Raw genomic sequence first — 15709 nt, 5'->3', positions numbered from 1 at the left:
GCAGCTGCAGTGATGAAGTGGTGTTGCTGGAGAGACAGTCACAGGGAAAGAAAACAGGAAGCCCTGTTCTCCTCCAGCCTTCTAGTTTCCTTTAGCACCTCCTATTGGCAGAGCCTACAAGAAGCCAAAAGGCAAAGGAGAAATGTGGATGGCGGAGCCCCAGCCTCCGCATCACAGGGCAGAGAAAGGTGGGCTTGGAGCCAACAGACAATCTCTCAATAACTGGCACCCTAGACTGTGGATTCTCATTTATAGAAATTCGTATGGGTGAATTCTCATTTACAGAAATGCATGTTGTGAGTGTTGTCCTAAAAAGGGTTTACAGCTTGGTGAAGAACTTCAACCCTTGGCACTGTGGTTTTCAAATGTTTTCTGTAATATGGTACAAGTAGGGACTAAGCCGAAGGACTTAATGGCTTTTTCTAGGTCAGATAGTGAGCAAAAGGTGATTTTACCTTCATTCTTCTCTTTTTGACTTGCCTTGAGGAAGTAAAACAAAATGGGCCTTCACTGAAACTCTGGTCTTTTTGTAATATTTGTTGCCATGTGAGTGGTCAGATCTTACAGGTCATGTCTTGGCAACTTCTTTGTGAACCTCAACAAAGCCAGAAGGATCAGGATGGGAGAAGGAAGTGAGGAATGAAGGATTTAGCTTACATAGGTGGAGATAACTATAGATCAGCTGCATTGTAGAGCCGTAGTATATTTTGGTAAGTTTTTCTCCTTCAGATTAATAGAAAACCAAAGGAAAAATGGGTTGCTTTATTGAACAAAATTAATTGAATTAGATGTTGGAGATAACTGCTGTGTAATGAATCAACTCTAACGCAGCAGTTTAAAAACACAAGTATCTTGGAAATGTGGTGGAATTTGTCTATTCATTCAACAAATATTTGTTGAACATCTACCATATGACAGGAATGAATCTAGATGGTAGGGAAATAGCGGTAAACAAAATTGACAAATTAGATAAAATGGCCCTCAAGGAGCTGCCATTCTAGTCAAATGATGGCCTTATCAGGAGGAACAGACATTTAGATTATCTTAGTTGAAACAGACCAACATGCTCTGTATACTGGGTACATTTCTTCAACAGTAAATATACACTGATTTGAACAAAATAAGCTTAGTGTTTTAAAAATTTAAACTACTCTTTTGAAGAAAGCAATAGTATCCCACAGATGTATAACTAAAATAAAAACAAATTTAGAATTTGAGAGCACATTTTTTAACTATATATTTGTAGGGTGCTATTTCTCTCTTTTAAAGAAAAAATTCATTTAAAGTTTTTTTAAAATGTAAGCTTGCTGATCAAAGAAGTGTGCATTTATTGTAGAAGAAATGTATGAAGCATATTTCCCATAATCTCACAACTGTGAATCATTGTGCGTTACTGGATTTTTTTTTTTTTTCAGAATGTGAAAACACAGTGCTAGTCAAAGAAATCACTGGCTTCGAAGGAAAAATTTCAAGCCCATATTACCCGAGCTACTATCCTCCAAAATGCAAGTGTACCTGGAAATTTCAGGTAACTTAGTTTTACCTGTATCTCAGAAAAATATTATCCTATTTTAAAAGCAATTTATTTTTAATTTAATTAACTTATTTTTTAATTACAAAAGAATATTAGCTAATTTCACGAAATATAAACTTTATTGAAAAATACTATCTAGAGCATGAACATTCCCTGTAATTTCAATCCTCTCTCCAAAAATTAACAGCTTTTTAGTAGACGGAGATTAATATCTCCAAACTATCATCTTGTTTGTTTGTATTAAAAATGTAAAGACATTGTTGTGGGGGATAAAACAATATATTATATTATAATAGGTATCACTTATAAATTTTTAAATACTCCATGATCAACATTAGAATAAGGATAACTAAGAAATAATAGATTGGACTAGTCAGTATAGATATTTCATTTGTATAAGCAAGCCAAAGTGCAGATTTATGTGACATACATCTCCCTCTTCTGCTAGATAGGGTACTCCTGACATTTTTTTCTTCTAAATCTTAGAATGTAAGCTATTTGTTGTTTTCTAACTATAATATAATATAAAGAGAGGGCAGGATATCACCTTTGCTCTTTCAGCATATCCAATTCTGTGGCAGAGCATTTATGTATATGTAGGAAGCAACACATAGTTTTCATTCATTCAACATGTTATTCCTGAATGCCTAGTATATGCTTAGCACTATTCTAGATACTGGGGATCCATGAAATGAGAAAGAAACAAAACAAAAGAAAAAACCCCTGCTCTCCTGGAACTTACCTTCCTTTAGGGCAAACAGATGACAAACAAGTAAAATAAATGTAGTATGTTTCATGGCTGAACAGTGGTATGGTTAATATATATATATATATATATATATATATATATATATATATATCACATTTTTAAAATCTGCTCATCTGTTGATGGTCATATGTGTTGCTTCCACCTCTTGGCTGTTAAGGAGTAATGGTGCTATGAACATTGGCATACAAGTATCTGTTTGAGTCTCTGTTTTTTCTTCTGGCTATGTACCTAAGAGTGGAATTGCTGGGTCACATGGTCATTCTATGTTTAACTTTTTGATCAGGAACTGCCAAACTTCTCCATTGCAGCTCAACTTATTTCTAAGGTCTTATTTATCTGAGACAGATGAACTCTTGCTTGGGCTTAAAGTCCATCTTTTTCTCTCAAGCTTTCTTCATTCAATGAGTGTCTATTAAGTGTCAGGAACCACTTAGGGACACCTAGTAGCAAAATAAACAAAATCCTTACCCTCATGGAGCTTACACACTACAGGGAATGAAGGAATAATTAAATAAGTAAAAACAAAAAAGAGTGCTGAGAGGTGTATTATTTTGTCCACATTTATCTAGAAAGTCAGTGTTTTATTACACTTATTTTTATTTGCTCTTCAAGACATAGTTTTGATGTAAGAGAGATATTCTTTTAATTTTTTTTTTTTTTTAGGAAACACTGGGGTTTGAACCCAGGACTTTAAATGTGGGAGGCAGGTGCTCAAACACTGAGCTACATCCACTCTTTCTTTTAACATTTTTATAGGTAAAGTAACAGAGGTGGGGCCAAATCATTTGTCAGAAATCACTCAAGTGATCCAAGTAGGATTAGAAGGAATCACTTCTCCACAAATAAAATAATTCAGCCCCTCTTCCTTTCCTGGGTTCCTAGAGAGGTTCAGCTTTCCTGTGTTTCACAGTAGTCACTTAGCTGAACATTAATTTCCCTCTTTTGGTTTTTTAAGTAATAAATTCAATTATAGAATTTTAGAAGGAAAAAAACCAAATCTGTGCTTTAAATTGTTTCATCTCCGATGTCATCAGTCTCATGAGTGCCAGCATTTTAGGTCCATCAGACAGAAACGGGGATTACCATGGGCCACCTCCTTGTGTCACTAAGGAAATAGTCGAGCTTCCGCAGAAGGAAGCCCTCTCTGCCTGCTTCTTGAAGGAAGTACACAAGCAGTGCTGCCTCAGGTGGGTCCTTAGGTTTTGTACCCACATCCACTTCAGCATTACAGCGACCAGAAGATAACCCGGTCCTGTATCCTGTTGCCATTACTGGCCAGGTACACATTTAAGTATAACAGGTCCAGATCAGGAGAGGTCCTCCCCTTACTTAGTTCCCAAAACAAGGGCAGGGGTCGGGGGGAGGATGGGCACTGAAAATACCCAACACATAAGGAAATTGTGTATGTAACAGTTTTATTTTCTTTGTTCATTTGTTGAAATATCTTGTTATATTTTTTGAAACTGCACCTCATCATTCAATTGGCCAAGCAGGTTATCAGCAGTGAATCTTGCCCAGTCTGAGTACAAACATCGGATTGTGTGCAGTTCTCAGTCAGGGGAATGAAACTGTGTTTAAGGGGATATATTTCCTTTCACCACGGGAGCGTTTTTGGTTTGGTGGTGGTGGTGTAGCATAAAAATCATTTATTTTGGAGCAGTGGAACATAATGAAAATGCTTACGCAGTCCTCTTGGTAGAGAATTGGATTGATAATGTTCTTACACTACAAAATTTTGCGTCTATTTTTGTGTGTGTATGTGAAGAAGTAATCAAATGACTGGAAATAAAAATTGATGTGTGCACTCATGGGCCCCGGTATTTTGGGGAACACGAGGCAATCAGTTTCTTCTGTTCCTCCCTTCACTGTTGGCTTCCAGGCAGCACGGAACACTGGGAAAATGGAGGCCTTCAGAGAAACACAGGATGGGGTTCGAATGTTTTTGCATTTCCTGATCACAGCAAAGTTACTTATCTTCCTTTAATCTCTGTTTCTTCATCCATAAAGTGGGACCCATTCTCCCTTCCTAACAAGGTTGTTGTGATGTCTAGTTGAGAAATATAAAGTGCCTGATTAATTCCATCTCATAGGTAGATAAGGAGGAGCTGAGTTTGATATATTTAAATATATGTAGAAAGAGGTAAATACACAACTGCACACACAACACAAAAACAATAAAACAAAGCATGGTATTATTATAACTAAAACCTAAATCTGTCAGAGTAATAGTCAATGGGTAAATTCCTCTATTAAAAGAAAAATACAGTAGGACTGAATCACGAAGTATTACCCAAAACTTAACTATATGTTATTTTCAAAAGACAAATAGGAATAAAAAAGTGATTCTCGAAATAAAAGGATGAGCAATACCACACCAGGCAAATGTAAAGAAAAAGAAAGCAGGGATCACAATCTTAGTGCCAGGCAAGGTTGAAATTAGGGCAAAGTCATTCAGTGAGAAAAGAAAGTAGGACTATAATGATAAAGGGAGCAATATACAATGAAACTCTAATTATGACATTTATGTACCAAATGACATAGGGTTAATACGTACAAAGCAGAAGTATAGGAAATAAAATGAGAAATGGACAAATACTTAAATAAGAGATTTTAATTTCCTTCTCTTGGTCTTTGACAGAGGGAATGGAGAACAATAAATAAGGCTGGGATAGGTGTAAACCACACAGATAATGAGGTGGTTATATATTATACACATAGACACACATGTACACAGAATACCATTTTTTTAAGTGGACTGTAGAATATTCAAAAATTTGATCACAAAAATCCTTAATAAATTAAAAAAATTAAAAGCAGTATAGGCAAAAATATCTAATTAAAACAGAATTAGAAAACTTGAAAATGGGTGGACCAAAATTCCACTCGCTCAAAATGTAAAAATTTTATTTTAAATCATTCCTGGGTCAAAAAGAAAAGCCAAATGAAAATCGTAACATAAAAGACATAAAGTATGTGCATGTCATAAAACACCATAAGAAGGTCAGTGCATAGTGCGTGTGTGTGCATGTGCATGAGTGTGCGTGCGTGTGCATCTGTACATGGACTACAGAAGCAGCCCCTTCTTTTGTTTGATTTCTTCTAAGAAGACATAGGCATGCCTCACTGCCTTCAGAAATATGCAGGTTTAATATGAAAGGGATGCTTTTGCATTTCTTCTTTCTGTTATAGCTTTTTTTTTGGTACTGGGATTCAGTACCTGAAGAATGTGAATTATACTTTAAATAAAACATATTATTTTCACCGAAGGAAGAAAATGCTGGCACTCATTAACAATTGGGTTTTCAAAGCTAACCTCATTTAACTTAAAGAAACTGTAACTGGAAGCTGATCTATATGTCCAATGTCACCCAGCTCACCATGGGTCCTACCAGCTCCTTGAGCACTGGACTGCCCACTTTCCTCCCCGCCATGCTCTCCCCCTCATCCTGGTTTTTTCAGGGGAACCAGTCTATTCCACCAAGGACCACTGGACACAAGGAGTAAGATGCCCTTAAAACTGCAAGCAAGGGGATGCATCCTGGGTGAGCCAGGAAATGGTAGCCTAAAACATGTGCTTCACATGAAGCTTCTTTCTGACCTATTGTTTATTTTTCACAGGCTCCCTTATCAACTCATGGCCTAGCACTGAAATTCCATAACTATTCAATAACCAAGAAGAATGTGCAAGGCTGTGACCATGGATGGTGGGAAATTAATGAGCACATGTAAGTGGTTTCCATACTGAAGGAATCTGATGAAAGGCCTTGCTGGGAATTTCACAGCCTTGGATTTCTTGTTACTAATGAGTTTACACTTTACTATTTACAGGAATTAAGTAACTTGCTCCAGATCACTCAGCTAGAAAGTGAAGTGATCCAGGATTCAAAGCCAGGCTCTGGAGTCCCTGGGTTTTGTGCTGCCCAGATATGGATGTGTGCTAGGATATGGATGTGCACATTTTACACGTTACAAACGTAGTTTGGCAGAGAGTCTTTCAAGTCTTGGAGCTGTGGGGGAAAATAGCAAATAGGCGTCCTGGTGGGGCAAACGTTAGAACCATTAGCCAAGTTAGTGCAGTAAGAAGAAGCTCATTTGGCCTGGCTTGATCCTAGAGTTGGGACATCAGTAGCTGCTGATCAGAAGGAGGCTGAGAGAAACCTAGGTGTCTGGGCCTTCTGAACCAACCTAGTAAACCCTCATTCTCATCCTTACTTTGAACCTTTGTTGTTGTTGTTTGTTTGCTTTTAAAGCAAAGTCCTTAAAAAAAAAAAAAAAAAAAAAGAGGATGCCCTCTCTTGGCAGTCAAGTATCTTCTCAGGTCACTGGGTGAGAAGAATCCTTTCAAGGTTGAAAATTTGCTTGCTAATTCTTTGTCCATTTGTTATCCATGAATGAAACCTCTCCATTCTAAAGATTTTCTGAAATAACTTTCTTTCGGTTCCTTTAGACACTTAGACTACATGCAAAATAGTCATTAGTCCTGATTTCATTGGAATAGTTTCTATCTGATTTAAAGGCATTCTTGGATCCATTATTTTAAGACCACACTTAGCTTTTGGAGGTATTTTTGGATCAAGCTTCTCTTATGAAGGAGTCAGAAAACGTGGGTTCAAATTTTAGTCTTGTTCAGTGGCTGGATTAATCTGGCCTATTTGTTTCACCTCTTTGATTTTCAGTCTATAAAATGGAGTAATGATCCTTACTTAATAAGGGAATTTTTGGTAAACATTCAATGAAATAATGTATACCGCCCAACAAAAATATCAACCATTATTAATATGTTAAGAAGATTGCTTTGGAATGACATTGAGTAGGATAAATATTCTAGTATGTGCCTCACGGCTTTAAGGTACTACATTTTGGTATCTAATTAAAACCGAGATCCAGAGAACACATCTTTACAAATATTTTGTGAAGTTGTAGGCCTAAGATCTGTGCTTTAAAAATGAGACACTATTTATTCTCTACGTGACAACAACCACAACAGCCCATAATATGCGCTGTCAGATTACTCCTGAGAAATACTGGGAAAGCTCTCTGCCCTCAAATACTTTCTTTGCAGGGCCTCTTCTTCACTTTATCTTGAGGGCTGGCTGAAATCGTTTCAGTTTTACTTGATGCTGGTTATTCCCTCAGGATTTAAAATGCCAACCCTTCCCATTGTAAGTTCTTTTCATCTAAAAAGGAAAGGATCTAATTGAACTAATCTTTCTGACAACTTGCTGAGAAGTTAGCCGGAAGGAATTGAGGCTGTAATAGGGAAGAATAAAGTAATGTGACACCAAGAAGCCTAGTTATCTCAAGTGGTTCAGCTAACTTGGGAGAAGGGTGTGTACCCTCAGGGCAGCTGGAGTGCAGTATATGAACCCTAAGGAAATGGACATTCCTACAAAGCTTTAGCAGAACAAAGTTCCCGAAAGGAAGACTGGTTGGTGTGTTAGAGTTTAGCATGAGGCAAACATGGGGCCAAATCCTGGTTCTATTTATCTGCCCTTTGAACTTTTTTTACCTCCTTCCATCTCAGCTTCCCTACCTGTCAAAGTGATTGTACCTGTAGACTGACTTTTCCTGGGCTTCTCCAGTCATTCACATGCCTTTCTTTAGTTCTGGAAGCCATCACCATGCCCCATTGCATACTGCTTACTACTTTCCTCTAAATAATAGCTTAAGCATGAATACAAAGATCCCTTTCCCCTGATTCTCCCATAATATCCCTTAGTGATGCTCTTCTTTTCAAGAAAATCCTACTAAATGTTAATGGATGGTGCAAAGAAAATCACTACACAGATAAAACCACCATGCTTTCCAAACATAGGATTCTGATCCCAAGATGACCAACTAGAGTAGACTGTTGCCTCAAGGCCTGCTTGACTTGCAGGGGCCTCCCAGACTCTGGTTCTTTCCTTGTCAGGTAGCCACCTCCAGGTTCTTTCTCTTCCTCCTAAGTCAGGGTCTGATGTGTCAGTTCAAGTTCTAAACTTCAGTCAATTGCAAAAGGCACTCTCTGAATGATACATTGACTGCTTTCCTCCTTCAAACCTTAAATTCATAAATTGACTTTATCCTCCTCCCACTGAATATCAGTGTCTGATCCATGGAGTGTATATGGTCCCGAAGTTCTTTGGGCGTCACTCACAGATTCCAGTGAAAGATGTCACCCTCTCAAGTTTCATGTCTGCTCTCTGTCCCCCTTGGAGAACTTGCAGGACTCACCCCCACTTAGTGGCCTACATTGACCATAGGACAAGCATTGCGTCCACATTCCACAGCAACAGTATAAAAGACAACAGCTAAAACCATTATGTATCTTTCAGTGACAATTACAGTCCTACCTGGCACAAGAACAGTCAATGGGTAGAACCACTAGGGGGCACACTTTACTGTATAACTAGCCTTGATAGTAAAATCACACAATTTCGGGGGGTAAACATCCCACATCAAGGATTCCCTTTTGTTATTCCATGCAGACAGGAGCAATGCAATCTAGGGTGACAGACTCAGCCACTGACCATCCTAAGCCATCATATACAGCATATCCTAATAAATGACTGGGCTTATTCACCTGTTGCCTTTTTAAGATATAATTACAAGTCTCACTGAAAGATGGCAGCTGACTCTCATTCTTAATTGAGAAGGTCTTGTTCCAAACTTGTTGATGGGTCATATTCTGCCATGCCAACAAGGTGTTCCACGTTGTCCAATTTTCAGAAGTTGTGGTCCAAGGAAGGCCAGTAGCACCCAAGAATGGTAAGTCTTTGCAAACCCAACACTGGGTTCAATTGTGGGTTACTGATGAAGCCCACTGTAGAGAGGTAATGGCTAGGGCTTTATGGGTGAAAAGAAAGATCATTTTGGGGAACAGTAAAGGGTCTAACTGTATACAACCAACCTTTCCATTAGTAGATAACAAAGTACCAGGTAAGAGAGTCCTATGAGGAGATGTCCAATATCATATAGTTATCCCTTCTAAATTCTCTGAGTTTTCTACGGTAACATAAAAAAAAAAAAAAAGAAAAAGAAAAAACTAGTTCAGACATAAGGAGAGTCCACATAGACACACATAGGGCCCCAGCTATTTGCTGCCCTGATCGGTTGCCTTTCTACCTTCACCTGCCAGCTTTCAGGGAACAAATGGTGAGACATTTCTGATTGGAGTTATCCAGGACTTATTTTGAGTCCAGGACTTTCAAACTGGACCTTGTGACTGGAGTCTTTGGTGGGCTTTATTATGATCTGCCTCAACTTCCCCCTCAGAGAGTTCACACCCTTATTCTTAAGGGGAGGCTGAAGGGAGATAGTCATTCTTCTGTAGCTGCTTCATGCTGGCCAGGGGCAGTAGACCTTGCCTGATGAACTGTGAAACTCTCTGGCTATTCTTTTGAGGTTGAGGGAAGGCAAGTCCTGCACCATGGTTGGAACTGGGTGAAATCCCCATATGACTAATACCTTGTTCTGGAAGGTGTTGATTCTGAAAGAAATAAGCTTAGTTTGAATTTTGAAGATACGTGGTCTTACTAAAAGGATAAAGAAAATGGTGGTACAATGGCCCCAAAAAGGAGGCCAGCTGTGACATATCAGACCATGGGAATGAGAAAGGCCAGGTACCTTTGAAAGAAAGGCCAGGTACCTCCCCTTGAAGCTGATGAGTTTGATCTTGTAAGTTTCAAATGCTGTCTAGGAAACTGCCACCCCCAGTTCCCACAATGGTGGTTATGCCTAGGATAGCTAGGAGAGGTATGAGGTGAGGCAATGCCCTAGACATAAACTTGTAAAGACAATATAGGCAGCAACAAGATAAACATGTGGCAAGCAAAATAAAGACAAGACTTAAGAGAGCCATTCTTTTATATTACAGGTGCATTCATTAGTGACTTAATATAAAATGAATTAAATTTACCAAGACTTTTAAAATGTTCACTCTCCCTCTACATATTATCTAAAATAGAAGACATTATCATATTCATCAGGATGTAGGCAGAGCACTTAATACTAATCAATGCACTAATTAATGCACAAGTTCCTTTTTGAACTGCAGTTAATAGATCTAAGCTCCAGGTTTGCGATACCAAATATGTTGTCTTTCCATGACAGCAGGCCATAATGACAATTGTGTCTGTTTCAGTTCTACTCACATTACTCTGGTAATTATTGTTCCACTTGGTATATCTTTCACACAGCCAGCATGCTGCAGCACCATTAGCCCTAGAGAGAGGCTCCAGTGTTTCATCAGCCTGGCACTATGAAACAGAGCCAGTCTGGAGGCAATGTAAATCTGGCCATATCAAGCCATCACTGACTGCTGCAGAAGTCTGAAACTTAAATGTAATTTCCACCCACTTCAGGAACGATGCCCTGAGATGTGGTAGATCTTTTGATTATTTTAGGGGTCAGTGACCAACCTAACCAATAACTCAAATGTAGAGGCACCATGCAGTGTACTGAAGGCCTGGTTTAAATGCCCAAGAGTGTTTAACAATACTGAAGTCTATCTATTTTCGTTTTCGTATACTTTCTAAACACCTCCAGTGCAGTTTATAACATATCAAATGAACCTAGCTATTTCAGTGCTTTACTTTTCACTTTTACACCTTTACCATGATGATGTTAATTAACAGGTATTTTACTTTAGTAGTACAGGAGAAACTACTTTCTCCATTATTTATGAAAATCTGAAATTCCCAATGGAATCAAGAGTATCTTCCCCCACCACCACTTTAATGTGAAGATTGAGGTGGCCTCTGATAGGTTTTCCTGTTATGGAGTTACTTTTTGTTATCAATATCGATTTAGGTTTCTGTATAATAATGGCTTCCTGGAATTAACCATTTAAGTGCTTCAGTTTAGACGATGCTTTTACAAACTTCTTATAATTAACTATAAGTTACTTTTTGTTATTACTATTAACTCCTAGATTTCTACTTAATAATGATTTCTCAGAATTAATCACTTCTATTATAATTTTTCAGTTTAGAAAATGCTTTTAAGAATTTTCATGTGTTAATTTAATATTACCATCCAGAGGTATGAAAATATACACTGAACAGACAAACACAAAAGGAGTTAAGACACACTAATAGAAACATAAAACTCACTAATTTGACTCCTAATTTTCACTCCTTTGGTATGGCTGTCTCCATCTTTTCACATCTCTGGTTTTTATTTATTTTAAGATCTTCTCTGGAATCAGTGCCTATAATATGCAAGCTCGTTCTTGGAAGCACTTTTATTAGCAACCAAAATCAGTTAGAAATACTTGAGCAGTATAAATGCAGTTAAGCACTAATTTGGCAGTTTAGACAGACAGACATTTAACACTTATATATTCTGGATTACTCTTTAAGAGTATACTTAGACTCAAATTTCAGGAAGAAGCTATTGACTCAAAACTGAAAGTTCATTTTAACACCTTGATAAAAATTCTCATCCAAATAAAATGTAACTAAAACTTAAAACATTGTCAAAATAACATCTCATTTAAACTCTCCTACAATTTACACAAGTATTATAACCTTTCAGTTTTGTTATGCAATACCAGTTTTGTTTTGTTTTTTGAGGTACTGGGGCCTCAGGGTTGAACACAGAAAGCTGGCTCTCTGCAAGTGAGCTCCCCTGAGTTGGTTTTCTTGGTCGTTTAGCTTATTGTCTGTTCCTATTTTTTTTTCTCAGGAGGCACTGGGAACTGAACCCAGGACCTCCCATGTCCTGGGAAGCAGGGGCTCAACAACTAAAGCCACATCCACTCCCCTGTAATATATAATTTTTTATTTTTAAAAAAGTTTAATTTATTATTATTTTTAACGATACATAATAATGTTACAATAAAATGTTACTATATATATGTTACAATAAAAAATATGAGAGACTCCCATATACCCCACTCCCCACACTGCCACTCCTCCCACATTGAGAACTTCTTTCATTAGTGTGGTATATTCATTGCATTTGATGAGTACATTTTGGAGCATTGCTACACAGCATGGATTATAGTTTATGTTGTAGTTTACACTCTCTCCCAGTCCATTCAGTGGGTTATGGCAGGATATATAATGTCCTGCCTTTGTCCCTGCAATATCATTCAGGACAATGCCAAGTCCCCAAAATGCCCCAATATCATACCTCTTTTCCCTCTCCCTGCCTTCAGCAACTCCTGTGGCCACTGTCTCCACATCAGTGATATAATTTCTACAATTATTCTGTAGTAGAATACTAGTAAGTCCACTCTAATCCGTATTTTATTCCTCCATCCTGAGAATCCTGGGATGACGATGTCCACTTAATATATTTTTAATTGCAGTCTTACAAAACCTGCTAGCATTTTTTTTCTATTTTTTCTTTTTTTAGATTTGTCTGGTTCAGAGTTACTAAACTTTAACAGTACCAATTTTATTAATGTGGCTATACAGATCTAAATAGTATTACATGGAAACAGAACAGAGAACACTAATGTTGCTAAGTTTTTTCACTTCTTCAGTAGTTAAATGAATAATCATTAGCTCCACCATCCAAGCGGCAGGGGTTTTGTGGAGTTGCTGCTGAAATGTTTTTCTTATCTCAGTTAACTCTACAGTAGAATATTTTCTTACAAACATGGCTTCATTGACAAATGCCCTGTTTAGCACTTCTGTTTATGCAGAATGTTGTGTCTGTGATTTAGTCTTTCTTTCACAAGTGGCCTAACATGATTTAAAGATTTTTCTATAGTTGCTACATCTGAATCACTATCTCCTAGTTGCTCAGAGAGACCTAAACACTAAGGTGGAGGTGGAAGGCCACAAATCCCTTTCTAGATTTTAACTCTTCTAAGCAGCAGATTTCTTTGTTTTTGTAGAAGCAATCTGCTGTAGCAGAACCAACATACCCGCTGGAGTTTTTTGGGCATCCCGTATTCTTTTGGTGGTCCCCCCTCATCCTGGAGGGCAACCACCCCTCCCCACATAGAGGCCAACCCGGGATTTCCCCTGTAGATTCTCCTTTCTCTGAGCTCATGCCCACTACTGCCAGCGGTCCTGTGGTCTCCTGGCTGTGGCTCACCAATTGTTACAACCAAACTCTTGAAGGGCGTGAGTTGGTGAGGCCGTGAGTCCAAAGAACACAGCTGGCATTTAGTGAGGTATAAGCTTTATTGGGACTTACGGGCAGGAGACAATCTTTGACGGTAGCTGTCAGAAAATGAATGAAGTTTAGGGCTCAGCATAGAGACGGGAAAGTGAGTGGTGATAAAAGGGGTAACAAGGACATTCCATAGGGTATGAGAACAGAGTTCCTGCTAGGGTCCTGTGACGGCGCATGTGAGGTTTGGTGATGTTTTCACTGCTCCCATTGGAAGAACGTTTACCAAGAACGCTTACTGCTTTGGGAAGATTATAGTTTATGATACCATCTATATATTCTCTCCCCTCTGGGGAGGGCTGTAACTTTTAACTTGCATCTAGGTCATGCAGGCAGCTACATACTGAAGATTTAATGGGGGCCCTGGGTCCCCACACTCATATAAGAAGAGTTATTGACAGGAGGGCCATTTTCTCACAGAGGTTCAGGGAACCTGAGTGCAGTAGGTGATAGGTGAATAGAGTACTATTAGAGAGAGACCTTGCTGCTTTGAAATTTTGCCAAGGACAAACTATGAAGTGCACATCAGATCTCAATTTAGATTAAAATAATGCTGTTGTCTTTAGTTTTAAATGTTGCTGGAATTCTTTGTATATTTTCAACCTGAGCTTAGGAATTTCTCTCTGCAGAGGCAAAAGCAGCCAATTCTTGTTTCACAATTTATTAAACTGTAAAAGGAGGGAGGAATGGGAGAATTAAACTCATATTTCTGATTACAAGTGTTGGTGAGAAAGCAATGGGTAAGAGTTAATTTGTAGTCAGTACTCTCATTTTTCTATTTAGCAGAGGAGAGAGTTGAGGTGGCTGCAGTTACTCGATCTCAGCCACTCAGCACAGGACAACTAATCACATATCAGCATCTCTGCATATGAAGTTCAAATGCACAAATATTAATAAATTCACTGTCTGGAGCAATGCAGTTGACAGACCTTCAAACCGCATGTCTTCCCCCACTCTCTTGTCTCCTCAGGTACTGTGGCTCCTACATGGATCACCAGACAATTTTCCGAGTGCCCAGCTCCTTCGTTCACATTCAGCTCCGGTGCAGTTCCAGTCTTTCGGACAAGCCACTTTTGGTGGAATATGGCAGTTATAACATCAGCCAACGTAAGCCTAGCACCAACTCCTTAGAAACCTTGATACAAAGCCAAATGGGGCATAACATCTTATAACTCAAAACTGAGAATTTAAAAAATGAAAACTACTGCAACCAGAAGAAAAAACACAGCATTTTAAAAAATGACTGATTTATAATAGAACTGTGTCTTCTTATATTACCCCTAAGATAAAGGACAAGTCCATTGTTTGGTTTGTTGTTCTTCTTGCTAGCCATGATTCTTTGAAAATATGATGTGTACACATACATACACTGTCTCTGAGGCCACCAGTTGTGGCTCACTTTGTTCTGATGCCTAGAGAGAGCTGGTTGGTCAAAAAAGGGAGTTCAAATATCAATACTCAGAATGTTGAACTTGAATTTCATGCTAAGAACCACTGGGACAGGGACAAGGAAGCATTCAGTAGAGAAGGCAATATTTGAGGCAAGTCATTAGAACTGGAGAGAGTAGATAACGAATAGTTCAGGAAACTCTCTACCCATTTTAAAAGGGAGGAAGTCAAGGTTAACCTCTTATGAGTCCATGAGGACATGACTTAGAGAAAGCTCTCTAAGACCAAATTCTTCTTTGCCAATCCCTAATATACCTATTTCTGGATTCATAATATTAGAATTCTGAATATCAGAATAGTACAATTCCAAACAGAGGGGAATAGTAAACCATCTGGTTTTTAATTGTATGCTCAAACCATGAACATTTTCCAGCAGCATATCCATTCCATTGTGTGTGGAACAGACTGTGGTTGACTTGACTGTGTCCTCCCTTTTTTTTGCACTTAGGGAGGAATGACATATTATTTTTATAATATTTTGCCATAAGTCAAGGATTAGTGATTCGAGACCTGGAAAAGAATGGATCTTTGATGAGTAGCCTGGTTTTAGTGGAAAGAATGATAGACTGGGAGGTGGGAGGCAAGAATCCTGTGTTTTGAGGCCAGACGTTCTAGGTACAATTTTTTAAGATCTAGGTCATTTTAGGTCCAATTTTCTAAGATCAGTGGTTCTTAATATATTTTGGGGTAGAGATCACATGGACTCTTCAGAATAACACATCTCATCACAAAAGATTCAGAGACACCAGAAGTCCATTTATAATCCCCAAGGAGTCTAAAGCCTGCACAAATTCGCTTTCACATTACTGGGTTATGATCAAGCCAGAGAGCTGTGTCAAGGGTATGGA

General features: G+C 38.4%; 1 protein-coding gene across 2 annotated transcripts in view; it reads left to right on the top strand.

Moving 5' to 3' along the window:
* TMPRSS7 (transmembrane serine protease 7) overlaps nt 1-15709 on the top strand; it is a 50352-nt gene that overhangs the window by 22038 nt on the left and 12605 nt on the right. For both annotated transcript variants that reach the window (XM_058295856.1, XM_071214824.1), the window contains 3 exons: nt 1416-1528; nt 5922-6028; nt 14383-14519. In XM_058295856.1, the coding sequence (XP_058151839.1) occupies nt 1416-1528; nt 5922-6028; nt 14383-14519 (357 nt within the window). The remainder of the gene's footprint in view (nt 1-1415; nt 1529-5921; nt 6029-14382; nt 14520-15709) is intronic.

Source organism: Dasypus novemcinctus, chromosome 4, assembly GCF_030445035.2.
Source record: "Dasypus novemcinctus isolate mDasNov1 chromosome 4, mDasNov1.1.hap2, whole genome shotgun sequence".
In the NCBI taxonomy this organism is placed as follows: domain Eukaryota; kingdom Metazoa; phylum Chordata; class Mammalia; order Cingulata; family Dasypodidae; genus Dasypus; species Dasypus novemcinctus.
Note: the sequence above shows the minus strand (reverse complement) of the source record. Positions and strands in the feature narration are given on the sequence as shown.